The sequence below is a fragment of the Heterocephalus glaber genome, unplaced genomic scaffold, assembly GCF_053883595.1.
Source record: "Heterocephalus glaber isolate CG9 unplaced genomic scaffold, H.glaber_assembly_v1.0 deba00001744, whole genome shotgun sequence".
Taxonomy (NCBI): Eukaryota; Metazoa; Chordata; class Mammalia; order Rodentia; family Bathyergidae; genus Heterocephalus; species Heterocephalus glaber.
Genome location: NW_028258450.1, coordinates 5,545,020 through 5,572,645, shown reverse-complemented (window position 1 = coordinate 5,572,645; position 27,626 = coordinate 5,545,020). Strand labels below are relative to the sequence as shown.

The following is a 27,626-nucleotide window of genomic DNA, read 5'->3' as shown; positions in this document are numbered from 1 at the left end:
TCACAGGGCTCTGGAGTGAATGCGGCCTATTCACCACCACACAGGCCGCATTCTGCAATACTGGCAGTTCATCTCCAAATGTCAGACTCTTTTTTTGGTGGTATGGGGAGAGAACCCAGGGCCTTTGCACTGAACAACATCCCCAGAGCTTTTTAAAAATTTATTATTTTAAAACAACTCCTTGCAACTTGTTGCCCAGGCTGGACTCAAACTTGCAATTCTCCTGTCTCAGCCTCCTGAGTAGCTGGGATTACAGGGGCGCAACACTGTACCCAACTTCAACGTGTTTTAACCCTGCCTCAAAACAAAAAAGAAACAAAGAAAGGTCTGAGGATGCAGCTTGGTATGAAGGCTCTGGGTTCAATTAGTTCCTAATACTGAAAAAAAAATCATACTTTTTCCTTCACAAAATGGAGGTAACTTCCTTCTCCATGAATGTGAATCAAATTTAATGACTGGTAGCAAAAAGTGTGGCAGAGCATGGGTTTATGGCAGCGAGATTTGGACCGAACCTCTCATGGCTTCCTCCCTGGCCTCAGTCGTGGTGTGAGGACGCCCAAGCCACTCCACAGTGAGCCGCATGGCAGGGCACTGGGCCTCCAGCCCAAGCCAGAAGTCTTATGTGGCACCTTGACTCTCAGCCTCAAGACAGACCCGAGGCCAGAACTGCTGAGCCCCGAACTCATCTTCAGAAAGTGCAAGCTAAGCCAGACTTGGGGGCACACACCTGGAATGCCAACACTCAGGAGGCTGAGGCAGGAAGATCACTCCAAGTTCAAGGCCAGCCTGGGCTACAAAGAGTTCGAGTTCAAGGCCAGCTTGAACTACATAGGGAGACCGTCTCAAGGGTGAAAAGAAAAAAAAGAAAGAAACTGTAAGAATCAGTGTTCGTCGTTTGCAGTTATTACGTTTCGAGATGCAGCGGTTGCTAGGCAGTGGACACCAGATCTCAGACCACCTCCCTCCAGGGCTCTAGAAAAGCCCAGTCCCAGGCCCTCCACTCGCAGCTCCCACCGCCGCTCAGCTCGCCGAAGGACAGAGGACTCTGGCCCGCAGGTAAAGTGTTGCCGTTGGGTTTCGTTTGGCTGGTTGTGTACACAGTGTATACAAGGTGAGTTGTAGAGACGCCCAAGAAAGAGCAGGAGACGAGGGGTATGGGGAGGTTGAGGGGGGCAGGACAGAGAGAGGGAGGCTGGAAAGGGGGACCGATTAAAAAATAGAACCACATCCAGACAACAACGGGAGGGGGCTGAGGGAGGGGGACAGACACAGACGAATCGCCGTAGAAAAGGAGTGGGACAGACAGAGGGAGGGGACCCTTCCCCCTCTACCTCCCCAGCCCCCCCAGCCCCAGGTATGTACAATAAATAAGATTAAAAATAATTAACAAGATGCGTTTTCCCCTCCCACCCGACGTCAAATGCCCTGGGGAAGGAATGGCCATTGGCAAAGATCTTGGCCTAGGGGTGGGCTTGGGGAGGGAGCGAGTCCCCCAAGCTCTCTGAAGCCACTCCAACCCCCCGCAACCATACATAGACTTTTCCTATACATATGTACAAGGGGGGGGCCTATGGCCGTGGAGGGGGGATGGGCAAGGGGCGAGGGAAACCGTTACTAAATAGACATTTATACATATATATAAATAATTTCTCTGTACACCGAACAGCAGAGGGGGACGGGGGAGAGAGGGCTGGGGGGGGGCCTCCAATTCTGAACCCTGCCCTGGGGGGCAGCATGGACACACCCTGACCGATGACACCCCCTTCCCACGCATCGATGGCGCCCAGGGCTGAGCTCCCGAGGACACAGTTCTGTCCCAATTCTCCATTCACGGAGGAGGTAGCCCGGGGGGCGGGGTCACCCACAGCGGCTGTGGGCCTGTGCTTGGGCCAGCAGGTCGCTGAACGAGTCGAAGAGCTGCTCCAGCCACGGCTGGTTCCGCATGCACTGCTGGACCACCTCCTCCTGGCCCAGGTCCTCGGCGCCGCCCTCGATGGCCAGGGTCTGGAGGGGTTAAATGGGGTGCCGGGGGCTCGAGATGGAGGGTGGCCAGGGACCGGCCTCCCAGGGCAGAAGGGATGGGAGCTGGAGCCCTGGGTCTGAGGGAGGAGGCTGGGCCTGAACCCTGGGTCTGAGGGAGGAGGGCAGATCTGGATTCGCAGGTCCTGAGCTCACTTGTGAAGGGGACACCCCAGGTGAGGGTGCCCTGTGGCTCACCTGGTCCCGGCAGCGCAGGAAGGTGTGGTATTTGTAGTGGTGGAGGGAATGGTAGAGTGTGTAGTATCCTGACTTCTCCAGCTCCACCTTGAACTCCTGGGCAGAGGCGTAGAGATGCTCAGGCCCTGGGCCTCCCAGGTCGCCCCATTCCCCCAGGGCACCCCACAGCGCCCACCTGGGCTCGCACCACACTCCTCTTGAGCTTGCTCAGGGTCTTGCGGTTGTAGGGCTCCCCGGCTGGCCGTAGCCGCACGGCGCCCTCTTCGGGGGAGCCCTCCCCACTCTGCTCCACTTGAAGCTGAGGGAACGTGTGCAGGGCGTCCTGCAGGAAGCCGGGGGTCACCGGGCTGCTCCCTGGACCCACACAGCCCCACCCATGGCCTGGCAGCAGGTGCCTCAGCTTCCCCCAGGCTGCAGATCAGGAGACACTCAGGGGTTTGGTTCTCCTCAGAGGTCACAGAATCTTGAGCCAGCCATGGTGGCACACGCCTGTAATCCCAGCAGTCAGGAGGCTGAGACAGGAGGATCACTATAAATTCGAGGCCGGCTTGGGTACATAGTGAGTCTATCCCAGGATTCTCAGAGGCAGCCTAGAATCAAATCCCAGAATTCTGAGCACTAGCTAAAACTCCATCCCTGAAGCCTCGGAAGGCTGAGGCAGGAAGATCACCAAGAGTTCAAGGTCAGCCTGCACTACACAGAGACCCTGTCTCAGAAAAACAAAAATAAATTTATTTCTGAAATCTCACTGCCAACCTAATACCCACTCCTCATTCCAGGAGTCAGTTTAAACTTATTCTAAAATTCTCAGTGCCAGTCAATTCCAGAATTCTAAAAGTAGACTAACACTCTATCCCATAATTCTCAGACCAATTCTAATATTTCATATAGGCAGACTGCAACATGCTATATATGACTTAGTGATTTTTTTTTTTGACAGTATCTCATTATGTAGCCCAACCTGGCTTGGATGTCATGGTGATCCTCCTGCTTCAGCCTCCTGAGGAGTAGGATTACAGGTGTGCAATCATCATGGCTTTTTTTTGGTACCAGGGATCGAACTTGGGACCTTGCACTTGCCAGGCAGGCTGTGGCACCACTGAGCTCAGTCTCCGCCCCCCACCCCCCCATCTTTTTTTGAAACCAGGTCTTACTATGTAGTTCAGGCTGGCCTTGAACTTACTATGTAGCCCAGGCTGGCCTCAAACTCTTGGCAACCCTCCTGCCTCATTTTCCCGAGTGCTGGGATACAGGTGTGCACCACCACGCCCAACCTAGTACTAGTGATTAAACCCCAGGCCTAAGCACAGAGCTACATACATCTCCAGCCTTTAACAAATTTTTTTTCTTGATACAGAGTCTTTTTTTTTTTTTCCTTTTCTTCCTCTTTTTTCCTGGTACTGGGGATCGAACTCAGGACCTTGTGCTTACAAGGTAGGCACACTGCCACTGAGGTAAATCCCTGGCCCATTGACACAGGGTCTTGCTAAGTGGCTAAGTTGTGCAGGCTGGGGTCAAACTTACAATTCTCCTGCCTCAGGCTTCCAGAGTGCTAGAATAAGAGGTGTGTACCCCCTGGCTTATATCTGAAATTCTGAATTTCAGTAGCTTCTCAGTCCTGGGATTCTAAGAGGAAACAAAGAAGGTACGAATGCCTATAATCCTAGCATTCTAGGAGGCTGAAGCAGGGGGGTTGCAAGTTTGAGTCCAGCCTGGGAAACTTAATGAAATCCTAAATTAAAATTCCTTTTTAATCCAAAAATTAAAAAGGGCTTGGCTCGGGGATTTAGCTCAGTGGTTCCGGCACCTGCCTCTCAAGCACAAGGTCCCGAGTTCAATCCCTGGTACCAAAAAAAAAAAAAAAGAAAGAAAATTAAAAAGGGCTGGGGATGTAGCTCAGTGACAAGGCCTTGGATTCAACTCTAATACTGCAAAATAAATAACAACAAAAAAGAATAGGCAACAACTGACTATTGAGTGTGCTGTGTTGCTTAGCTATGATATTTTGGGGTTCAGGTGCACTAAATGTATTTGAACTATGGTATTTTCAACTCAAGATGGGGTTAGAGACAGAACCCTACCTTTACTAAGTACCCTAAGTAAGACATAACTCTACCCTCCAGTGTACTATGACTTCCCACCCACAATCTCTAGCGCCAGCCTGACAATCTCTGATTCCCCAGACCGGATTAACATCCTCCAATTCTTTTTTTTTTTTTCCCGGTACCAGAGATCGAACTCAGGACCTTGCAGGAGCCGAAACCACTGAGCTAAATCCCCAGCCCCTCCAATTCTTAAAAAAAAGGGGGGGGGCCCAGGGATTTAGCTCAGTGGTTCTGGCACATGCCTTGTAAACTCAAGGTCCCGAGTTCGATCGCCAGTAAAAAAAAAAAAAGAAAAAAGAAAATCCTCCAATTCTTCAGAAGCCAACTCTCCAAGCCAGCTAACACTGTATCCCAGAATTTTCAAAACCAGCATTTACACAGAATTCTCAGCACCAGCCTAATTTCCACTCCAGAATTCACAGTCATCCTATCATCCAACCCAGAAGTCTACGTGAAACATCCTTACTTAGAATTCTCAGAACCATACTGACAATGCACACGCCATTATTTTTGGAGTCAGACAAATATCCCACCAGGCACCACTAAGGGATTTCATATTCTATCTCAGAATTTTGAGCTCCAACTTCACATCACACCAGAACGCTCAGACCTACACTAAAGTCCACCCCAGAACTTTCAGTCGTATTTACATCCTCCCAGAATTCTCAAAGCCAGATGAACATTCCATCCCAGAATTCTGAGCCACTTATCCTAACAAACTTTTTTTTAAATCCTGGGGATTGAACCCAGGGTATTTGTACTGAGCTACATCCTGAATCTTCTCTCTAGTTTTTTTTTGTCCTGGGGATCAAACTCGGGTCCTTGTGTTTGCACAGCAGGCGGCAAAACCACTGAGCTAAATCCCCAGCCCTTCCCTCTAGTTTTTACTTTGAGACAGGGTCTTGCTAAGTCACTAAATTGGCCAGGCTGGGTTCAAACTCTCACCCCTCCTGCTTCAGCCTCCAAGGCTGCTGGGATTACGAGTGAGCACCACAAAATAAAGCTTACCCTAAGTGCCAGAGGAACATCCCCACCAGGATCCTCAACCAGATCAACACTGTCCAGAATTCTCAGAGCTGTCCTTACACGCTACACCAGCATCCTAGGCCTCTCCAGAGGGAAATTACACAGATAAATGACTTCACCGGAAGCCTGGAAGTCAGACAGCTTACATCACGTAGATGGAGAAGGCATGGGAAAGGCTGCCCCAGCATGAGCTTTCGGTGTACAGCCTTATGTATCTTGTCTCCATTTATGTTCCACAACTGCTTTGTACCGAGCCTTGTCAATAGCCCTGCCAATCCCACACCTCTACAAGGCCTATGGGTCCCCTCCATCTGGCCATAGAGCTGGTGCAACTCTGGGACCCCTCAATCCGCAATTTTTCTCTCAGGAGAGTGATCCCCTCCTAACAATGTCCCTTGCAGGCCAGGTGTTCAGGGGACACCCACAGGTCACTTCCACGTCTGAGTCCCGGGCCTCAGACAACCCCTGCCCAGGCCTTCAATCACCTGTAGGGCAGGGCTCAACGACAGCCGCTTAAGGACTTTTTTCTTGTGCTCATTGAGGAGGCCATCGATCTTCCGCATGGGTGGGAGGTATAGCTCATCTGGAAGACAGGAAGTGTCAAGGCCATGGCTCCACAATGCAGGGGGCCAGGGGATAGGGAGCCCAAATCATTTGCCTCACACCAGGACTTCAGCCCCAGCCTCCTCCCTGAGACCCGGGGGTCTGGGCCCGGCCTCCTCCCTGAGACCCGGGGGTCCGGGCCTGGCCTCCTCCCTCAGACCCAGGGGTCCGGGGCCAGAACCCTTTGTGCAGGCGCCAGCTCACCGTGCGTGTCCTCCAGGGCCTGGATCATGTCCGGGTCAAGGGCCGTGCTCACCAGCATCTCCACATAGCTCCGGTACATCTCCCGCATTGCCCGGGTCTTTAGAAGACGCCCTGGTACCGCCCGCTCTGGGGGGAAATGGGGCACAGGTTTGTGAGTCCTTCTTCCTCTTAGGCCACCTGCATGGCAAACACTACTCTCAGTAGCACAATCAAAGAGAGAAGCCCTGGTCAGACAGAGCCACAGCCTGTTCCTCGCAGGGAGGGCAGAGGAACACTTGGCTCAGCCCGGGCAGCAGGAAAGGCTCAGAAGAGGTCTCACCAGTGCTGAGCCTGGGTGCAGACAGAGAACATCCGAGCCAGTGAACTTCATTTGCCCGCTCAGCATGGTGTTAATTAAGCCTCCTGACAACCTTAACAAAGAGCCTCGGATTCCCATGGGCCCTCTGCTCCCTCAGAGAATTCCACCTATCTCCACTCCACTCATATTGTCAGACTCTGTACTATGAGAGTGGGGTCTTGGGCAAGTCCTGTCACCCCTCAAGCCTCAATTTGCTGGTCTTTCAAATGAGGAAGAACCAGGAGTGGTGGTGTGTGCCTGTCATCCCAGCACTTGGGAGGCAGAGGCAGGAGGATCACAGTGAGTTCAAGGCCAGCCTGTACTACATACCAATACCTTGTCTCAGAAAACCAAAAATAAATAACATGAGGCTAATTCTATAGTGCTTACTTCAGAGGGGTTGCGTAATGCTGAAGTCAGTCAATGCCTGAGATGGTACCTGGCACATGGGAGGCATTCCATAAAAGTCTGCCGTTATTTTACTCTACGTATGTATATATGGGTATAATCTGTTGTCACTGTCACCACTAACCAGATGTCACTTCAGCGCTGGAGACACAGCATGTACCAGGCAGACGTGGGGCTCCCATCTGGCTCTGCTCCAGACAACCGCTCTTTGGAGGCAGGCAGCAGAACCAGAGCTAAACCCCCGGCCCTCAAGCACTCTTTGGGAGCTTTATCTGTGTGGCCCATGTTACAGGAGCAGTCGCTATGGCACCAAGAGATCACGCCCCGTCCTCTGGTCCCCCAGCAAATCACATAAAGCACCTCTCTCTGGGCCCAGGACTGAGGCTGGCCCACTGGATCTCTGCCGTCGGGAGCTGCCTGACAGCACCAAAGAGCACAGTGTCCTTGGACAGAACCTGGGCACTGCCACTGTGCCTGTTTCCTCATTTGTACGTGGGGCTAATACTAGTACGGCTTCTTAGGACTACTGTGAAAACAGAGCAATTTAACCCGAATCAAGCAGTACCCACAAAATAAGGCTGTTTTTGTTTGGTTTTTTGTACTCAGTTAGAGCCTTTCACCAAGCTACATCGTCAGCACTTTATTTTGTTGCTCAGCCTGGGCTCAAACTTGAGATCCTCCTGTCTCAGCCTCCCAGAGTGCTGGGATTTAGCTTTTGTTCTTACTTGTACTTCATTTTTCTTTCTGTCCTGCTGCATACACGGAGCCCTCCAGTGACAGGGCTTCTGAAGACCCGAATCCCATGCCTCCACTGCAGTCCCCCGATGTCCCTGTCACTGGGGCCTCACCGTCCTCGCTGGGAGCTCCAGGTGAGGAATCCGAGTCCGAGGAGCTGCCTGCCGGACCCCCACCTGACGAGGCATTGCCCACTGCCTCCTTCAGCCACTTCTTCCTCTTCTTAGGGGGCGGCTCAGCCTTCACCTTGGGGGGCCGGGCCTTGGGGGGCCGGGCAGTAGGGGGCTGGGCCGTGGCAAGGCTGCGCTCAGGGCGGGTCTGCCGCCCACCTGCGCCCCGCTCGCCCCGTGACGGCCGCTCTCCTCGTGTCACCCGCTCCTTGTCCTTGTCCTTCTCTGCAGGCCGCGGTGCCGATGGCTTCTCAGGGGCCGGAGCCTCAGGGACAGCTGTCTGGGGTGTCTGCTCTGGGGGCTTTTCCGATGGTGCCTTCTCCGGCAGCTCAGGCTTGGGAGGTGGTGCTGGGGCCTTGGGAGGAGGCGCGGATGCAGGGCCCTTGGTCTGCCCCGAGCGCCTGCAGGAGCAAGGAGAGGACGGCAGTCAGCGCCCTACTAGATCCACATCCTGCTGGACCCCGCTTGGCTCGGGCCGGGCAAGCGGAAGCCCCGCCCCTGCCTCCTCTGGCGCCTTTCCCCGGCCCTTCCCAGCCCCATGCGTATGGGACGTGCCTGCCGCAAGCTCCTGTGTCCCCCCACCACGAAGGTACCTCACAGGCACTGGGGGCCGGTGCCAGGGTTTCCGCGCACAGACCCTCACGTAATCCTTCTTATTGACGTTCTCCAGGAACTTGACATACAGTCGCTGGTACCGATTTTTTGCATCCCCAAAATACCCCAAATACTACGGAGAGAAGGAGGCACATGAGAAAGTCTGTGACCCTCCCCATGCCACCCTGCCCTGGACCCCACGGCAGCCGCCTGGAGCCTGCCAGAGCCTCAAGACCCATTCCTGATACATCTTTTATTTTTCTTCTTTCTTTTTTGCTTTTTGAGTCAGCATCCTACTATGTAGCTCAGGCTGGCCCTGAACTCACTATGTAGCTCAGGCTGGCCTCAGATTCATGACAGTCCTCATGCCTCAGCCTCCAAAGGGCTGAGATGACAGGCGTGCACCACCACACCCAGCTCCCCAGTATATTTTAGGGCAAGGATGAGTCAGAACCATGCAAGAGGGACCCAGTCCCAGACCCTCCCTGTGGCCTACAAGTCCACATGCCCCTGCACAGGCTTACATTACTGGTGGCACAAAACTGTCGCTGGCCGTCCTTGATCTCAGGAGTGAACTTCTGCAGAAGGGCCTTCTGCACGCGCCAGATGGGCGGGGGCTCACGCCCTGTCTGCAGCGCCAGCTGAGGAAGAGGCCACAGGGCCCACAATGTCAGCCTCTGCTCCTGCCCTCGCATCCTGTTTCCTATCTCACCAACCCTACCTCACTATCCCCTTTGAGAAGGGGCAGAACCACCAATAAGCACCACCCACTCATGACAAGTATCTTCTGGCCCCATGACACCCTCAGCCCCAGGATGTGCCTGGGCCTGGCCCCTGTTCCCCACTGGGCTGCTCCTTTACGTGTTGCAGGGTTTTAGTTACACTTCGTTGTGACTTAAAATGAGGACAGATCCCGAGCACCCACCCACTACTCCTCAGATTCAGATCCTTGCTGGGCACAGGGTTAAGCTGTGAAAGAGACCCTGGCCAAGGTCTGTATCTGTGTGTCCCAGGCAAGTCCCTAAGCTGACACCTAAATGGCAAGGCTATGGCATTATGATTGGCATTAGGAGATGGGGCTTTTGGAAGACGACTAGGTCCACAGGGCCCAGAAGCTGTCTTGGCCCCTCTACAACGAGAGGGCACAACGAGAAGGTGCCAGACAGCAACCAGAAGCAGCGCTCACCAAACAAGGAATTTCCTGGCACCTTTTTATTATTTTTACAGCAGTGAGGGGTTGAACCCAGGGCCTTTACACTAGGCCACATCCACAGCCTATTTATTTATTTATTTATTTATTTATTTATTTATTTATTTATTTTTGGGTACCAGAAATCAAACTCAGGACCTTACGTTTGCCAGGCAGGTGCAGTGCCTCTGAGCTAAATCCCCAGCCCTGAGACATGGTTTTTTAAGTCTCTAAATTGAAATTGCCCAGGCTGGGCTTGAACCTGAGATCCTCCTCCCTCAGCCTCACAGAGTGTTGGAATTATAGGTGTGTGGCACCCCGCTGGCATCTTGATCTTGGACTTCTAGCTCCCACATTGTGAGAAATACTGTCTGTTGTTTACAAGCCACCCGGATTATATCAGCCTGAAGAGAGTAAGTCACTCACCAAATTGCTCCCTTCATCATACAAAGAACAAGAAAGACAAGCAAAGAATCAAATACTTCGAGTCTGAGGCTTAGGCTAAGAGCAGACCGTGACAGGTTCCTGAGGCCATTCCATTGCCTGCCCTCTGACATCAGGGAGGACAGGGAGTGGGAAAGATCCCCTTCTCCAGACACAGTGAGCCCACCACCCTGGCCTCGAGGTTTCTCTGTTGCACAGTGGCACCAGGAACCCACGGACGGGACTCAGATTCATCATCTGACCTTCCTCAGTGAAGGGAACAGCACAGGAGCCCAATGTGGCCGCCAAAAGTAAGAGCACAAGTAAGAAATGAGTTAATGCTAACTCCCTGGACACAGTGGAGCCCACAGTGGTGGTGGAAGTGGGGCCTTCAGATTCAATGATTCCAAGAACACTTCCTAGAAGAGGTGACACTCAAATGAGTCCAAGAGGAACATGTGTTCAGTAAGCTACTGACAAGCACAGGTAAGTAAAGAATAAGAACAAAGTAGGAAATGTCCCCACCCCCAAAATGTGACAACCTAGAGATGAATGAACAAAGGCAATCTGTGTTCAAAGAATCCAGTCAAGTCATGGCAGGATTCAGACAACTCCTATTGATTAGTCATGGCTGCCTTAGCTCTGCACTCAGCAGTGGTGGGCACTGGGATCTTCTAGTGATGTCTTCCACAGGCACCATCTACAAGGGACCCATACGCCAGCTAATGGTCATCTACTCTTGGTACTGGAAAGTCTGCTCTTACACCGTAAATTATGTTTGTGACTCTTAGATCAGCCAGGTGAGTGCAAAGAAGGGGTTAAGGTGGCCTGCTGAAAATGAGGTCCATAAATGAGGTCCTGGCCTACCCAGGTGACAGGGTACACCTGATATCCCACCACTCTGGAAGGCCGACTCCAGCCTGGGCAACTTAGTGATTTAGCAAGACACTGTTTCAAAATTAAAAAATTTTAAAAAGGAATGGAGGGCCGGGGATTTAGCTGGGCTGGGGATTTAGATTAGTGGTGCCGGGCCTGCCTCACAAGCCCAAGATTCTGAGTTCGATCCCCAGTACAAAAAAAAAGAGAAAGGCCGGGGATTTAGCTCAGTGGTTTCGCCGCCTGCTTCGCAAGTGCAAGGACCCAAGTTCGATCCCTGGTACCAAAAAAAAAGAAAAAAAACCCAAACAAACAAACAAAAAAGGGAATGGAGATATAGCTCAGAGCGAAGGCCCTGGTTTCAACCCCCAGTACATCAAACAAAATCAAACCAGGTCTTGGCTAAAGGCTCACAAAGGCGTGAGGCAGAATGAGACAGGGATGCAGACGTGCTAACCCTAGTCCTTCCTTTGAAGCCACCACATGGTCCTCAGTCCTCCTCCTAGTGACTTCAGAGGCCAGGCCAGAGGTCCAAAGGCGAGGAGTCCATTTCAGACCACATCCTGCCCACTGTGAAACATCCCAGGGCCCTGATTCCGACGCCTTAGCCTGGTCCAAAGAGCCTCCTACTCCTCCTGTACCCCACCCACAGCCATCCAGACCAAGTCCAGATTCTGAGCCCTGGGCATTGCACTTCTGGGCCGCCTGCAGGGATGCCTCTTTCCCCTCAAGGTGACCGTCATGCTGTCCCTTCCAATCCTCAAGAGCAGTCTTCTTCCCAGGGCCCACTCCCAGGCACCAGGCCCAAACCCTGGAGTCATCTTTTCATTTCCCAATCAGGGCCACCCAGTCCCCTGCCTCGCCCTTCCTGCCTCTCCTGTCAGTCATGTTGTGGCCACGTCCACTCCCATCGCCCCCACCCACAACCTCCACACAAGGGAAGGCAATTGGAGAAGATCTAAAGAGAATCAGCCAATGGACAGGGAGGTCATTAACCCCAGCATGGCCCCGAATGCTAAGCAGGACCAGATTCTCGGGGAAACTTGAATGATAACAAGCCAAAACAAGTAGCTTAAGCAGTGGGGCATAAACCAGCAGCTAGGAGCACACAGGCACAATAATAGCAAGAAAGCCAACCCAGGCATGGGGACAAGTGGCTGCAGCCCCAGCTACTGGGAAAGTTGGGGCAGGAGGGCTGCTTGAGCCCATGAGTTCAAGGCCACCTTGGGGAACACAGCAAGACCCCTGTCTCAAAAGGAAAAAAGAAAAAGGAAAGCTACCAGATCCTGTTAATCAGGAAGTCAGTCACAGGTCAGAGGCCATGGCAGTATAAGCTGGGACACTTCCCAGTTACCTCCCTGCTGATCAGGGCCCTAGCTACAGGGGCCCTAACATCTCCAACAGCACACATCTATGGGACCCAGCATACAAAGTACTTCCTTCCCAGCCTCAGTATGCACAGTGCAATCACACAAGGCCTTGCAACCCTGCATACCCCAAATATGCCGTGCTTCTCCTCACCCCAGGGGCTTTGCATAGGCGATTCCCACTTTTTGGATATCCCCCATATATGCCCTTTATAACCTGACATTGTAATGCATTCTCACAACAGCTCCAAGCACTGGGAATTAATATTATTCTCCCATTTTACAGATGGGGACACCGAAGTAGAGAACAGACCAGTCCCATAATGTCCAATTCTTTCTTTTTGGTCTCGAACTCACAGCAATCCTCCTGCCTCAGCCTCTTAAGTGCTGAGATTACAGGTATACACCACCATGCCCAGCAACATGTTGAAATAGTTTACATATTTGGGTAAAATAAAATATATTTCTGTAGCAAATTCCATCATTTATTTAGTTAATTATTATTTATTTATTTCTGTGGTTCCGGGGATTGAATCAAGAGGTGCCCTACCACTGAGCTACATCCCCCAATGTAACAGAGACTTGTTAAACTGCCCAGGCTGGGGTGGAACTTGTGATTCTTCTGTCTCAGCCTCCCAAATAGCTGGGATTTCAGCTGTGTACCACCACAGCCAGCAACTTTTTATTTCTTTATAAACAGAGGAATGCAAAAGTTTAAAATTACAATATAGGGGGCCAGGGATTTAGCTCAGTGGTGGCGCCGCCTGCCTCACAAGCACAAGGTCCTGAGTTCAATCCCTGGTACCGAAAAACAAAATTACAATATAGGCCAGGCATGGAGCCACACACCTGTAATCCCAGCACTTAGGAGGCTGAGGCAGGAGGACTGCTGTGAGTTTGAGGCCAGCCTGGGATACAGAGTGAGAATCTGTCTTTAAAAAAAAATTACAGGGCCGGGGATTTAGCTTAGTGGTTTTACCGCCTGCTGCGCAAGCGCAAGGACCCAAGTTCGATTCCCAGTACCAAAAAAAAAAATTACAATGTGCCAAGTATTCACTCACAAATACACATAGTCATCCTGGAGCAAAGAATAGCCTAAGATGCTGGGGACAGAACTCATGGCTACATAGGTGAGTACTCTACCACTGAGTTACTATCAGTAGTTTCTGCATTTTTTTTTTTGGTACCAGGGATCACACTTGGGACCTTGTGCTTTCGAGGCAGGCAGCGGCACCACTGAGCTAAATCCCTGGCCCCAATTTCTACATTTTTAAAGGATTGTAGAAAACAAAAAAAAGAAAGAAGGAAAGCAAGCAAGCAAGCAAACAAGCAAAGAACATGTGGCAGACAGTATATGTGCTCCACACAACATGAAAAATTATCTGTCCTTTTACAAAACATGTTTGCCATGCCCTACACTAAAGACTTACACAAGAGCACTTCAAGGGATAGCAAAGCCAATGGACAAACACAGGACCCTCTGTGTGAGTCCTCAGGACATAGTTTGAGGGCAGCACTTGGTGTCCCCAGCTCAGTAATTTGTGGCTTTTGGAAGAGGAGACACCAGCCCAGCTCCACAGTAGCAGAGACTGGATGGATCAGTTAGCACCAAAGCTGAGCTTTGTTTTTCTTTTTCTTTTTTTCTCTTTTTTTTTCAGAACGGAGGCTCTAACCCAGGCCCTTGACACTGAGCTACATCCCCAGGCCTATCTATTCTTTATTTTGAGACACCATCTCGCTGAGTTGTTTGAACCCAGGCTGGGTTCAAACTCATGATCCTCCTGCCTCAGCCTCCCAGAAGGCTGCAGGCGTGTGTCACCAGGCCCAGCCAAAGCTGGGCTCTCAACCATGCCACCAGCTTGCCCCGCCTCTAGGCCTGGAACCAAGTCCCTGACATCCTCACGAGTGGCTCAGGATCAGAGGTGCACCCCACCATCACGCATGTGCAAGTTGTATTTTAAGCATCTGAGTCCTCGCCTGGCCCCTTCCTCTGCTCCAGATCAGCTGGGAGGTGGTGTTAGATACCTTGGCTCTCATCCCAGCTCGGCACCTGCCAGTGGGTGGATTCCCTCTCTCTGTATGTGAATGTCCTCATCTGTAAAATGGGGACAGCTGCTGAGCTCCTGCCCAAAGCTCTGCTCATCTAGCCCAGTGCTGCTTGCAGCACTGCTGGCCACTGTCATCGCTGACAGCTGACCAGAGTGTACCTGGTGCACAGCTGGCTTTGGTGCAGGGTCCGTGAGCTTTTAGGCTGGGAGGGCTGAATGTGGATCTGAAGCTGCAAAAGCCCAGGAAGCCACTTTACCTCCCTGAGCCTCAGGATCTCACTATGTAGCCCAGGTTGGCCTTGAACTTGAAGAGGTCCCCTTGCCCCAGCCTTCCAAGTTCTAGGATTACAGGTGTGCACCACCACATCTGGTTATCCCATAGTCCTATGGGGAAAGATGATCTTGGAGATGGCTGGCACAGGGAGTTGCCCAACGCTGTGAATATGCTTAATGGTACTGAATTGTAGGCTTCCATGTGCTCACAACGGCTGATTTCCTGATACATGTGTTAGCACCTGACAGACAAGATGAGCCAGGCCTGGAGTCCGCACTCCAGGAAGCTGAACCGGGGATCACAAGCTTGAGCCCAGCCTGGGCAGGTTAGCAGAGCTGAGGACAGAGTTCATCACAAAGGGCCCTGGGTTCCAGTTCTGACTGTGCAGGGTCCCACATGAAGCAGTCATGCTTACTGCTGTTCTACATCTTCACTTGTCCTGGTGATGGCCACATCGGCCTCAGACATTTTTACTAAAATGAGGTAACTTATACAGGACTACACAGAGGCACGTATGTCCCTGGGGATGCAGGAGGTCAGGGCAGGGACATCTTCGATGCCAGCTGCTGGGCATGGCAGTGGGATCATAGAGCTCACGGTAGCAGTTTGCTTTATGATTTGTTCATCTCTTATGAATGGTCTTTTTGGGGGGTTCTGGGGACATAACCCAGGGCTCTGCCCATGCTAGACCACCACTCTATCACTGAATTACACCCTGAATCCTTCAAATGTCCCTTTTTTCTTTTTTTGCCATACTGGGGACTGAACCCAGGGCCTTTGCACTGAGCTAATCCCCTGCCCTTATTTATTTATGTATTTAATTTATTTTTGAGACAGGTTCTTGCTAAATTGCTAAGTTGCCCAGACTGGGCTCAAGCCTCAGCCTCCCAGAGTGCTGGGATTACAGGCATGGGCCACCATACCTGGCCTCAGATTTTTTTTTATGTGTTAAAACTGTGCTGGAGGACCGGGGGGCTGTAGCTTAGCAGGACCATGCCTGCCTGGCAAAAGCAAGGTCCGGAGTTTGACCCCCAGTACCAAAAAAGAGAAAAAAAAACTGTGCTAGAAAATTAATCCAGCCGAAAGGATAGGATGGGTACTGAGGGAAAGGGTAGAAACAAAGTAGCAAGTAGACAGCAAGTAGGGCTGACCATCAGGTGAAATGGTGGAAGCTAAATATGTAAGGGTTCTACAGCTGCATACATATTCTACTGTCCTATTGTTCCCCCATAAAAGAGATTAAAAATACTACAGAGAGGGGCTAGGGATTTAGCTCACTAGTTCCACCACCTGCCCTGCAAGAGCAAGGTCCCGAGTTCAATCCCTGCTACCAAAAAAAAAAAAAATAGTATAGAGAGGTGGGACATGGTGGCATACACCTGTAGTCCCAGCACTCAGAAGGCTCAGGCAGGAGGATCACCACGAGTTTAACACCAGCCTGTATTATGTAACAAGGATGTCTCAAAAAAATAATAATAATAATAGTAAGTTAAAATTTAAAAAAACAGTATAGGGAAACATACATTAGGTTCACCTCACAAAGCAAATTGAAAAAGAAAATGCAGCTGGGCATCGTGGTGCACACCTGTAATCCCAGCACTTGGGAGGCTGAGACAGGAGGATTGCCAAGAGTTCAAGGTCAGCCTGGGCTACATTGTGAGTTCAGAGCCAGCCTGAACTACACAGCAAGACCCTGTCTCAAAAAAAGAAGAAGAAGCAGCAGCAGCCAAGCTGTTGCCCTTATAATTCATCCCACAATCTCTCCATCTGTATTTCACAAGCACTAACACTTGAGATTTAATTCCACAGGACAAGGTACCCTGAGGGCCAAACACGATCCTGCCTGTGACACACAGTCCATGACAGTGACAACCGGGAGAACAGCCTTAGTACCCTGGTGGGACCAGGAGGGTGACAGTAGCCCGCTGAGTCCCCACTGTGCCTTGTGCTCTGTGCCCCGGGAACCAAGAACAGCAGAGGCGGGCACCTTCCTCCCCGGCAGGCCTGTGCCACTCTGCCACTGCATGGCCCAGCAGCCTGAGACAGTACGTGAATGACTGAGTTTGGCTGTGTGCCAATAAAAAACTTTATTCATAAAACCAGGTGGTGGGTTGGATTAGGCCCAGGGGCCAGTTTGCCATCCCTTGCTTTAGAGCAACAGGAAGTTCCAAACATGTCAGAGTCCGTAAGTATTTAAGGTATAGCCTGTTGGACAGTGAGCATTGCAAACGCTTAGCTGCTAAACTTCCAAGGTCTACATGTGTGTGCTGGATGCACTACATCAAAGCCTCCGTCCCGCCACCGTAGCATCCTTTACAAAGTGGCATCCAAGGCTGGCCTTGAACTCACTATGTAGCCCAGGCTGACCTCAAACTCACGGCAATCTACCTGCCTCAGCCTCCCAAGTGCTGGGATCACAGGCGTGTGCCACACACCTGGCTGTGTAGACACACTCCTTTGATCTTACTGATAAGTAAGATACCTGCATGTGTCTAGGAGGCCCCTGGGGCTTCCACTACCCCACACTGCCCCAAATGGCCCCTCCTACCAAACTCACAGAAATGAAATCTGGAGGGAGCCGTGGCAAGTCTGTCTCAACCATTACTGCCCCTGCAGCCCCCGACAGAGGCCTGTCATCCAGCAGGCACTCAGCAAACACTCACATGACCAAACCCACCACTTACCTTGAGGGACGGGATGTCCTCCGCACGGATGACAAACTCGTCCCGCTCCCGGAAGATGCCCTCGCCGCCGCTCTCCCCGGCCTCCTCGTCGGTCTCCCCGCACACGGCCGCAGTCTCTTGCTTCTTGGCCAGGTGCAAGGGCCGGGCGTCCGGTGGCTCGGGGTCCTCGGGGGACGGGGCGGCAGGCTCCTCGGGAGGGGGTGCTGGCGGGGCAGTGGCAGGCGGGGGCGGAGAGGGCAGGGCCGGCGGAGGTGGAGGCGGTGGCGGAGGTGGAGGAGGCGGCGAGCTAGGCACAGGGGCAACCAGTGGGGGCGGATCGGGCAGGACTGGCGCTGGCACTGGCGCTGGCAGAGGGGGGGGCGGAGGTGGAGGCGTCGGCGTCGGGGCAGGAGGTGGGGAGGGTGGGGGTTTCTCCTCCAGCAGCGGGGGCTCTGGGAGACAGAGGGCCATCAGGTCTGGGTGTCACTCGCCATCCCCGACCACCTCCTGTTGCCCTCAAACACCTTTTCCTGCACCAATTGCCCTCTGACCCGTCAGCCCGGTAGCCCTCTGCCACACTCAAGCCCCTCCAGGGGAGTCCTTCCCAGCTCTGTTAGCTACATGGAACCCCTAAAACCATGGTGGCATCCCTAACCCCCACACACCTACCCTATTCCTTTTTGAGACGGTCTGACTATGTAGTTCACTTCAGGCTGGCCTGGAACTCAAAGCAATCCTCCCGCCTCAGCCTTCCAAAGTGGTGGATTACAAGTGTGCTCCACCACACCCAACATCTGGACACCCTCTTCAGTCCTGAATCATGTCGGAGCCCCAAAAAGCCCTGGTCTGGTGCTTAACCTCTGTTCCCCATGTCCTGTCCCCCCAAACTCCTAGGCCATTTGTCCCACGTCTCACTTCCTCCTGGGCACCCTGTCCCTCAGCAAGCCTTCCCGGTCCTTCCTGGCCTGCTCCCCATGCCCAGACTGTCCCTGCATGCCCGTCTACCAACTCCCTTCTAGAGGTATCTTTAAAAAAAAAATTGGGGGGCCAGGGATTTAGCTCAGTGGTTCCGCTGTCTGCCTCACAAGCGCAAAGACCTGAGTTCGATCCCCGGTACCAAAAAAAAAAAAAAAAAAAAAAAATTTTAACGTACCTCTCTAATTACTGAAATCTCCCTGACCCCTTAAAACTGCTCCTTCCTCAAGGTGTCCCCAGCCCTCCCAGGGCTGTGCCACCATTGCCATTCCCTCCAGACAGTGCTGACCTTGGCTCTGTTCCCATCTCTCCCATCACCTCTGTTACAATAGCATTGCCCCTTGCTGCACCCCAAGACCCTCCAGAGCCCTCAAGCCCTCTTTACCGACAAATGTCCTCCTCCACTGCCTCCACTCCCATGAAAGCCTCTTGAATTCTGCCCAAAGCCTGCCTCAAGATAAAACCCCAACCCCAGCACTTAGGGAGGCTGAGGCAGGAGGAGCAAAGATTTGAGCCTAAGCTCGGCAATGTAGACCTTGTAGGAAACCTGGACCTCCCAAAATAAAAAATAAATAGGGAGGCCGGGGATTTAGCTCAGTGGTTCCGTCACCTGACCCACAAGCGCAAGGACCTGAGTGCAATCCCTGGTACCACAAAATAAATAAATAAAAATAAATAGGGCCCGGGGATTTAGCTCAGTGGCGCGACACCTGCCTCACAAACACAGGTCCTGAGTTCAATCCCCAGCACTGGAAAATAAATAAATACAAGTCTAGAGATGTAGCTTAGTGTGAGAGGCCTGGGTTCAATCCCTAGCACCGCCAAAAAGCCCTTCGGACTGTCTTGTGGCCAGCCTTTCCCTCTTACCTGCCACCAAATCTGTCACTCTACTTACATTTGGCTTTGCCCCTGAGCACTCAGGTCTGGTGTCTCGGAACCCTTCCCAGCCCCCACACCCGCCAGCATTTCAACGCCCTGGGTACTCTGTCACCTGTCCCCACCACCTGTAACCGACCCTGGCTCCAGCATTCACTAGGCCCTGCCTGGGCCCCTGCTGGTCCACAGAGCATCTCTGAGCCAATCAGAACAAGATGTTCCTTCTTTAAAATATGTTTGCCCTCAAAAAAAAAAAAAAGTTTGCCCTCAAACAGTAAATTACCTTTGCAACTGTGCCTGGCTACATCAGCTACCAGGTGACTGAAACCCCTTAGTGCACCACCTCCAAAACTGGACCCAGGTGACCCTAATAACCCGATCCCTTGCCTCACCCCAGACCATCTTCTTGGAGCTCACCGGGCGTGCCATTGCTGTTGGCACTGGGGAGCCCTGGGAGAGGGGGTGGCCCCGTGACTGTCGCTGCTGTGGCCAAAGGTGGCCCCTCCGGGGTGGAAGTATCCTTAGGCCCAGTGAGAGGTGGGTCATCCAGGGCAGAGATGGCAGACGAGATGCTCTCCTGCAGGTCCCGGTTCTTGGCCACAGAGTCTTCCTCATCCGAGGAGAAAGAGGGCAGAGTCTCAAGGTTCCGCTTCAGCTCCTCGTCCAGCCGCTTGCAGGGCGAAGGGCAGCCCAGCCCCAGCCCCTCACTCTCAGCGGCCTCCAGGGCACCCCCCAGCCCAAAGGCGCCCTCAGGTGGAGGATGCGGCACTGCAGGAGCAGCGGGTGCCTGGGGCTGCAAGCCTCGGGCTGGCACAGAGGATGGCACGCTCTTGGGCGGACTGAGCGGCGGCGTCAAGCCCGCCTGATAGAGTGGTGGGTGGCGCTTGCCTGACTTGAGGAAGTCCAGGAAGGAAGCCATGAAGCCTGACTTCATCTCCGGCTGCTTCTCTTCTACCTCCTTGATCTTGGCCTCAATCTTCTCCCGAGTCAGGCTGGAGTCTAGGCTGTTGTGGTCGGGGCCTGATATGGCATCACCTGACGAGGCTCCCAGACCCTCACCTGGCTTGGGCACAGACAGCTTGATCTAGATGTGGGGGAGAATGGGTGTCACAGCCCAGGGTCTAGCCCTTCTTCTTTTCCCAGAGCCAGGGTCCAGGCCCAGACTCCTCGCTCAGACCCAAGGGACCAAGCCCCCGCCCTACCGTATTTCCAGCAACCAGAATCTCACCTCCAGACCTTTCTCAGAAGGCAGAAAGACAGACAACCCATGACCTGTCTGTGCTCACCAGCTAGTTCGGTCCCCAGAGCCTACGACTCAGCACAGGGTCCCTGACTGGTCATTCTCCAACATGCAGGACCTGGAGGCCAAGACCTATGCCTGCTAGACCTCAAGCTCCAATCCTCAGCTCCCATCTCCTGATTAATCCTGAAACCTCTCCCTCCTTGTCTTTCTAGGAATAAGATTTCTCCCCCGAAGCCAATACTGTGGCCCTCAGCCTCTCCTCTGCGGCAGCTCAGGATGCCCAGCCCCAACCCTTCAGGATGCAGCCCTCCTCACCTTCAGTGGCTTCAGGGGCTCCAACCGGGTGCCTCCTGCCTCCTCTGCCTTCCTGCCCCTGCCCCTGCCCCGGCCCCGAGGTTTCTTGGGCCCATCAGCAGTGGCAGTCAAGGCAGGCCCTGTGGCGGTGGGCACCTCCAGGGGGCGGATTCGGGGCCTGCCCCGTGGGCGGGGAGGACCCTCACGCTTGGCCTTGGTGGGCTTGCGGCCTCGGCGCCGGGGGCCATCGGGGCCTGGATTGGGCGGACAGAAGTCAATGTCACCCAGGGGCGAAAGGGCCGGCCGGGAGCGGCAGCTGGACACCAGGTCAGGCAGGCGCCGGGGGTTGAGGCGGATGTCAGCAGGGACGTCGGCCTTGTCTTCGTCGGCCTCGAACTCATACTCCTGGGCATACAGCTTCTTGGGAGTCTGGAAGGGTGGGTCTCGGCGCCGCAGCAGGTGAAAGGAGGACGTCTTGAGCAGCTTCTTTGGCTTGGTTGAGCAGAAGATGGGTGAGGTGAGGCCACCCTTGGGCTCCGAGGCGGATGGGGGAGGTGGTGGTGGAGGTGGTGGTGGAGGTGGAGCCGCCTGATGTGGCCCGCTCTGGATCAGGCCCAGCGGCTCAGCGTTGACGGTGGAGGGCAGCTCGGGCGGCTTGTTGGGATCCAGGCCCAGGCCTGGTGTCTCAGGCCCAGCTCCAGACGCCCGACCAGGGCAGTAGGGCCCATAGGGGTCGTAGGCAGGGGGCCCCGGAGGTGGCCCAACTGCCTTGGGATCCTCCTCGTCCTCGGGTGGCCCAGTCTTGCCATAATCATCTGCTGCCCCTCCACCAAACATCTCTTCCATGGTAGGGAAGAAGCTTCGCTCCTCGTCCTGGAGCAAGGAGTCAGGGAAGCAGATGGAGGTGAGTGGCACGAAGCGCGGAGCCTTGGTGCCCTGTGGGCTGGGGCTTCGGTAGGATCCGGCAGGATCTTTGCCCTCTGAGTTAGGGGGGCCCACACTATCACCAGGCCCTGGGGGCAGCGGCTCCAGGGCCCCAAGCAATTCCTGCATGGCACCAGGAGGCTCCAAGCCGTCCTCAGGTCGCAGGCGGGGGCTGGGTGCCGCAGGCTCCAGGCTGTGGCCGCGGAGGTGGGCCTCGAGCTGCAGAGGCATGGGGGGTGGGGGTGGGGGCGGAGGTGGCTGGGGTGCCCCATCACGGGGGGCTGGTTCAAGGAGGTGGACGCCAACTTTAGGGGTGCTCGGAGAGGGGCTGGGGGCATGGCTGAGGACCGAGGGGAGTAGCTGGGGTGGAGGCGGAGGCAGCACCATGGGGAGGTCAGGGCCTCCGGCCTCCAGGAGGAGGCCATGGGGGTTGGGCTGAGCCGTGGGTGGAGGGCGCGGTGGACTCTTTTGCAAGAAGGCCCCTAGCTCCTTGGCACCCGCCCCATAGTGGACAACAGAGGTGGCCAGTCCCTCGGGGGTCTCGCCACCCCGCTCTGGCCCTTTCTTCTTTTCCTTCAGCCTCCCCAGGCCCAGCTCCAGGGCTGTAGTGGCTCCCTCATCCAGGCTGGCACTGGTGCGGATGACGCTCTGCAGGTGGTACCTCTGGGGGTCTTCCTTGGCCAGCTCGTAGGGTGTGCCTGGTGGTCCCCCAGCCCCACCACTACCCCCAAGTCCCTTGGAAGCATCTGCTGACCCCTCCTCGCCCACCAAGCCCTCTGCCCCTGAAGTCCTCGGTGGGCTGGGTGCCTGCAGGAGGTGCTGAATGAGGAACTCCTCATCCTCAGTGCGCTCGGCCGGGGGGCCACCTGGGGCCAGCAGGTCGGAGCCATCCCCTTTGCCCTTATAGCTGCCCGCTCCGGCTGCATAGCTGCCACCTCCCGGGGTTGCCAGGAATGGGGCTGAAGCTAAGACTGAGCTCAGGTATTTGCCGGGGGCTCCTGGAGAGCCCACTCCAGGAGGGCGGCCAGTGGTGGGTGGCGACTGGAGTGGACGAATGATGTGAGAGGGGCTGGCCTCCCCACCACCTCCCAGGGAGCTGGGTCCCCAGCCACCTCCATGGCCTGAGAGTGCTGGGGAATGGCCGGTGCTATAGCTGAGGGAGGGACTGGCCGTAGGCAGACCCTGGGAGTGGGCAGCAGGCCCTGGGTATGGCTCGCCCTGCACCCCATACAGCTGCCCCTGCAGTTGGTCAGGGGAGTAGCTCTGACATGTGGCTAGGCCAGAAGGTGGCGGGCCACTGGGAGGCTGCGGGGGGCCCCCTGAGTAGCTGGGGCCTTTGCTCAAGTCCTGTGCCTGACCCCCTCCAAAGCCTTGCCCGTAGGCCTGGGGTCCCAGGAGCCCTTGGGGCTGACCAGGGGAATAGGCCTGGCCCCCAGCCCCACCAGCCCCAGAGGCCTTCCCTGTGGCATATGCTGCTGCTGGCCCCCCCAGGCTCTGGCATTTGGGTGTGGCCGTCGAGCGGGGTGGTGGGGGCCTGGTGGCACCCCCTGCCGTGGCTCCATAACCACCTTTGCCTGTCTTATAACCAGGCGATTGAATGATGGGGCGGTAGCCTCCGCCGCCACCCCCGGCCCCACCTCCCCCAGCCACCTCCGGGCCGGTGGCCCGGCCTGATGCTCCTGCTGTGGCTCCACTAGGACCAGCCTTGCTGGGTTCAGTAGCGCCTGGGGAGGGCTCGCCACCACCCAGGGGGCTGCAGGCCAAGTTGGCCCGGTGGCCCATGGAAGGGTAGCTGCCTCCACAGCTCAGGTAGTGCTGGAGGGCATGGGCTGGTGGCGGGGGCTGGGCACTGGCTGGCCGCTGGTAGTGCTTGATGACGGTATCCTGGCGGGGCAAGGCCCGCTCTGGGGGGGGCGGGCCCGGGGCAGCACCGGAGAAGTTGTAGAGCTGTGGGGAAGACTGCTCGGCGGCGGCGGCGGCGGCGGCGGCGGCGGAAGAAGAAGCCAGCAGATTGAACTGAGCTGGGAGGTGGCGGGGAGGTGGGGGTGGATCTGGGGGGCCAGGGCGATAAGGTGGCGTCTGGGCTGGGCCGAGGCCAGCAGGGCCCAGGACACCGCCCCCAGCTAGGCGCTCGAAGCCCAATGAGGAGGGCACCGTGGGTGCCTGCGAGGGCTTCAAATGCAGCACTTCGTGAGGGGACAGGAGCCCATTAGCGGGAGGGCTGAATGGGGGGTCCTGGAGGCTGAGGGACGAGGGCACTGGGAAGGGGCGGCTGCCGAAGGAAGCCGGGTGCTGGTAGGCCGACAGGGCAGAGGAGGATGGGAAGGTGCTGGAACCTGGGAGGGCGCCCGAGATGAAGAGCTCCGTGGGGCCTGGAGTGTGCATGGCTGGGGATGATGGAGACCAGATCAGAGCCGCCCACGTGCCGGCCCCACCCTCACCCTCCAGGCAGCCGCACCAGGCTTACCTGTTTGCCAGGAAGGACTGCGGAACTGGGACAAGAGAGAGGAGGCTGAAGGGCCAGGTTGGGGGCCCCGGGACTCCAGGGCGGAGATGAGGTTCATGACGGAGGCGTCGGGCCCTGCTGAGCCCGCGTGGTGGAGGCCAGTGTCGAAGAGTCCAGAGAGGCCTGGCCAGGGAGAAGGGACAGAGTCAGCCCGGTGAGGGGCAGGGCAGACTGACAGAAAGGGAAGAGGCCAAACCAAGCCGAATCAGAGAAAGGGGCTACAGAGAACAGAAAGGGTCGATTCAGAGGAGAAAACAGGCAGAACTAGGGCAAGATTGGGCCAAGCGGAGGGAAGGGAGGTGACTAAGTATAGCAAGATGGAATGCAATCCACACATAAGGGAAGGGAGCCCAGATGGGAAATATCAGGCAAAAGACCAGAAAAGGCCAGGTATGGTGGAGTACCCTGCCACCTGAGGATTTGGGAGGCTGAGGCAAGAGGATCCTCAGTTCAAGGTCAGCCTGGACAACTTAGCAAGTTCAAGGCCAACCTGGACTGCACAGTGAGGTTCTTTCTCAAAAAGCAAAAACAATAAAATAAAAAAATCTTCACTAGGGCCTGGGGATTTAGCTCAGTGGTTTCGTCGCCTGCTGCGCAAGTGCAAGGACCCGAGTTCAATCCCCGGTACCAAAAAAAAAATCTTCACTAGATTCTGGGGTGGAGGAGTAGGCTAGAGGATTCAGGAACATAGCAAGAAAGGGAAAGGATGGGATGGGGCAAGTGGAGTCTCAGAAGGACAAGTCAAAAGGGTTTAGGCAAGGTGGTGGACCTAGCAAAAAAGGTGAGAGACAGGGAAGAGGCCAACCAGGTGTGTCAGGGGTCAAACTGGACAGCACAGCCTGATCATCACTGGTACATCTGAGACCCGGACGTCAGGATGGAAAGAAGGGAACCAATCAGAAAGCTGGAGGCTGGACCAAAGGGACCAAATAAGGTAGTGAGGAAATCTAAGAAAAAAAGGGGAGGGCCAAATTGGAGCCAATCAGGAAGAAAGGGAATCAGGAAGAAAGAATTCAGAGGGCAAAGGAGCCAAGAGAATGGGGCTAATTCAGAGAGAAACCATTAGGGTGGCTGGAGAGAGGCCGAAAAGCCTGGAAGAGAAGGTGGGATTTGGGGGCTGATGGGATGGGGCCAATTGGAGCAAAAGGGGCGGGGCCAGGAAAGCGGCTGACGAATCCGGCGTGATATTAAACTGCACCCATCAACCAATCAGAGGAGAGACAGTAAGAGGAGGGCCACGACACTGGGCACGGCCAATTAGGAGGGGTGGAACTTTCAGCAGCCAACCAGCTGCGGGGGAGGGAGGGCCGAGGCAAGCCGGGCGGGACGGGGGCCGTACCTGCCGGGTGGTGGTTGGTGGCATAGCTTTGCAGTGGGTGGGGGGCCGCGTAGGCCTGTCGGTGTAAGATGTCCGTCTCGGGGTGTGAGGTCCTGGAGCTGCCATAGACCAAGCTGGGAGCAAAGGGGAGATATCAGAATGTCCTCTCAAACTGCCCTCCTAGAAGGGAGATCAGGAAATCCCCGAGGAGTTGCGGGCGGGCGGGGGGGGGGTTTCCAGCTGATTTAGGGGGTTATCCCAAGGAGCCTTGGGCTCTCTAGGGGAAAATGACAGAGAATGGGGTGCCCAACCGAACAGCCATAGAAATGGCCCCCACTGCGGAGCTCCAGTAAATAGAGCCCAGATAGTTTCACGTTTACAAACACAGGCATGCAACCAGAAACACAGCAGAGGGTGCAAATCAATTCGGAGGAAGTGTCCAGAGTTGAAAATGCGAAAGGCGTGGTCCTCTTAGCTTCCCCTCCACCTCCCTGCGAGGCGGTGACACAGACCCGTGGGGCCCACCCCTGAGGTGCACATGGGCACCTGTCGCAGGATCGGCACTGAACCTCAGGGGGCCGAGGAAACCTAGCCGGGGGCCGGAGGTTGATTGTTCCCAGAGGGGGAGGGCGGAGGGCCGGGGAAAATACCAGGTACAAGTGCGAACACGAATCCGGTCCATCCCCAGGGGCTGAGGCTCCCTTGCATGAGCCCAAGCAAAGCCAGGTACGTGTGTACACGGGCATTCAGCTGACCCGTGGGGAAGAAAAGGTTCAGAGCGAGGAGTCCCACAAGAAAAATCCCGACGCGCTGGGACGCGGGGTGGGGGGAGGGGCCGGGGGCAAGTGAGGCGGGAGGGCGACACGGGAAAGGGCCAGATGCACCGGAGAGCACGCAGCCAACCACACACACCCCCCGGAAACATCCGATTCTCCGCATGCAATGGCCCAGACCCGTGGCTGAGACTCAAACAGGGCACTCGCTCCCGGTCATCAAATAGGGTCCTCAGGCTTTGGGGGTGGGGGAGTTCAAGGGGGCGTGCCCCAGATGCCAGACCCCCCCATTACACGCAGAACCTCAGTTTAAGAAGGGGGCGGGGCCCCATGCCCACTCTGCGCGCGGAATTTCTTGGGGGGGGCTAAGTGGCCCATCCTCGCGCAATCCCGGAACAATAGGACCTGGGAGGGGGTGCTCGCCCCCCAGGTCTGCGTTCCAATTCTCCTTTCCTTACATCTTTGCAACAGCAGAGCTAGAGGCGCTGGGGGGGAGGGTTCAGCAAGCCGGGAATCCAAGGATGCGAGGAAGTCCAGGCCTTGCTTCGCCAGTCCCTCCCACCTTCCAAAGGCCTTCCCGTCCGAAATTGTTTTGCACCCATATTTTCCCGCTGCATTTCTCCCTTTGCAAGCCGGAGCTGGCTTTGGCGGACTTTGCAATTTGCAAACTGGGACGGCGGCGTTGTTACAAACCGAAGAAGGCCGCTCCCTTGCAAGCCGGAGGGGAGTTTGTGATGCACGCGTCGCCGGGCGGGCCCGGCTTGGCCCGGCCCGGCCCGGCCCGGCCCAGCCAGGCCCCCAACCCTTGGCCTCTTTCTCCAGGCTACCCTCAGCTCCTTACCTAGCTTTCGCTGACCTCTCGTAACTCCATCCCGCCCCGGCGCCGAGCGGGTCCCCGAAGCCGGCGCTGGGGTAGTTCCTGTCCATGAATTGGCCGCGGTGGAAATTGGGGGGAGGGGGAGGGAGGGGGAAAAGAGGGGGCGCGCGCGCGCTCTCCTCCGCCGCCGCTCCCTCCGCTGCTTTTTTCCCCCCTTTTCTCTCTCTTTTTTTTCTTTGCAACCGCCGAAGGCCCGGGAAGGTCCGGGGCGGGGGAGGGAGGGGGCAGGGGTGGAGGGGCGGGCAAGGGAGGGGGGGTGCAGCCTCTGAGCCAAGAAGGGGGGAAGGGGGGTTCCCCCTGGAGGAGGGAAAGGGGGGAGGAGGGACCCCGCTGTCTCCGCCTTTGCCCCGGCGCTTGCAAGAGAGAAGGGGGGCGCGCGCTCGGGAGGGGGCGTCCCGGGCGGCCCCGGGGTGGGTGCTGACGCTGGGTGCTCGCTCTCTCGCCGCCGCCGCCGCCGCCTCCTCCTCCTCTGCGCTCACGGTGCAGCCATCTTTGCACCAGGCGGCTGGGGAGGGGGGAGGGGAAGGGGGGCGGGCGGCGGGGTGTCTGGCTGCGCTCCGCTTCCTCCCACAATCCCGTGCAAATGCAAAAAAAAAAAAAA

At 55.5% G+C, this 27,626-nt stretch overlaps 1 protein-coding gene across 2 annotated transcripts; it reads right to left on the bottom strand.

Annotated features, from left to right (window-relative positions):
* Window positions 1–881: 881 nt before the first annotated feature.
* Window positions 882–27,552, bottom strand: Prr12 (proline rich 12). 2 transcript variants are annotated; one of them, XM_004866906.3, is made up of 14 exons: window positions 26,990–27,552; window positions 25,397–25,509; window positions 24,019–24,180; window positions 20,649–23,938; window positions 19,508–20,174; window positions 17,261–17,691; window positions 8,924–9,040; window positions 8,399–8,532; window positions 7,749–8,206; window positions 6,156–6,281; window positions 5,834–5,931; window positions 2,393–2,539; window positions 2,218–2,313; window positions 882–2,004 (listed from the first exon to the last, which is right to left on the bottom strand). In XM_004866906.3, the coding sequence occupies exons 1-14, from the start codon at window positions 27,073–27,075 to the stop codon at window positions 1,858–1,860; spliced, it is 6,072 nt and encodes a 2,023-aa protein (XP_004866963.2). In that variant the 5' UTR covers window positions 27,076–27,552; the 3' UTR covers window positions 882–1,857. The 2 variants fall into 2 exon arrangements, with proteins under 2 accessions (XP_004866963.2, XP_087056751.1); XM_087200625.1 differs by having other exon boundaries at window positions 20,649–23,602.
* Between the last annotated feature and the right edge of the window lie 74 nt (window positions 27,553–27,626).

Coding starts and splice junctions, on each gene's coding strand:
- Prr12 (XM_004866906.3), bottom strand. CDS start 27,075: ATGGACAGGAACTACCCCAGCGCCGGCTTCGGGGACCCGCTCGGCGCC. Junction 25,510..26,989: donor GAGAGGTCAGCGAAAGCTAG/GTAAGGAGCTGA, acceptor CTTTGCTCCCAG/CTTGGTCTATGGCAGCTCCA. Junction 8,533..8,923: donor AGTTTTGTGCCACCAGTAAT/GTAAGCCTGTGC, acceptor TTCTCTCCGTAG/TATTTGGGGTATTTTGGGGA.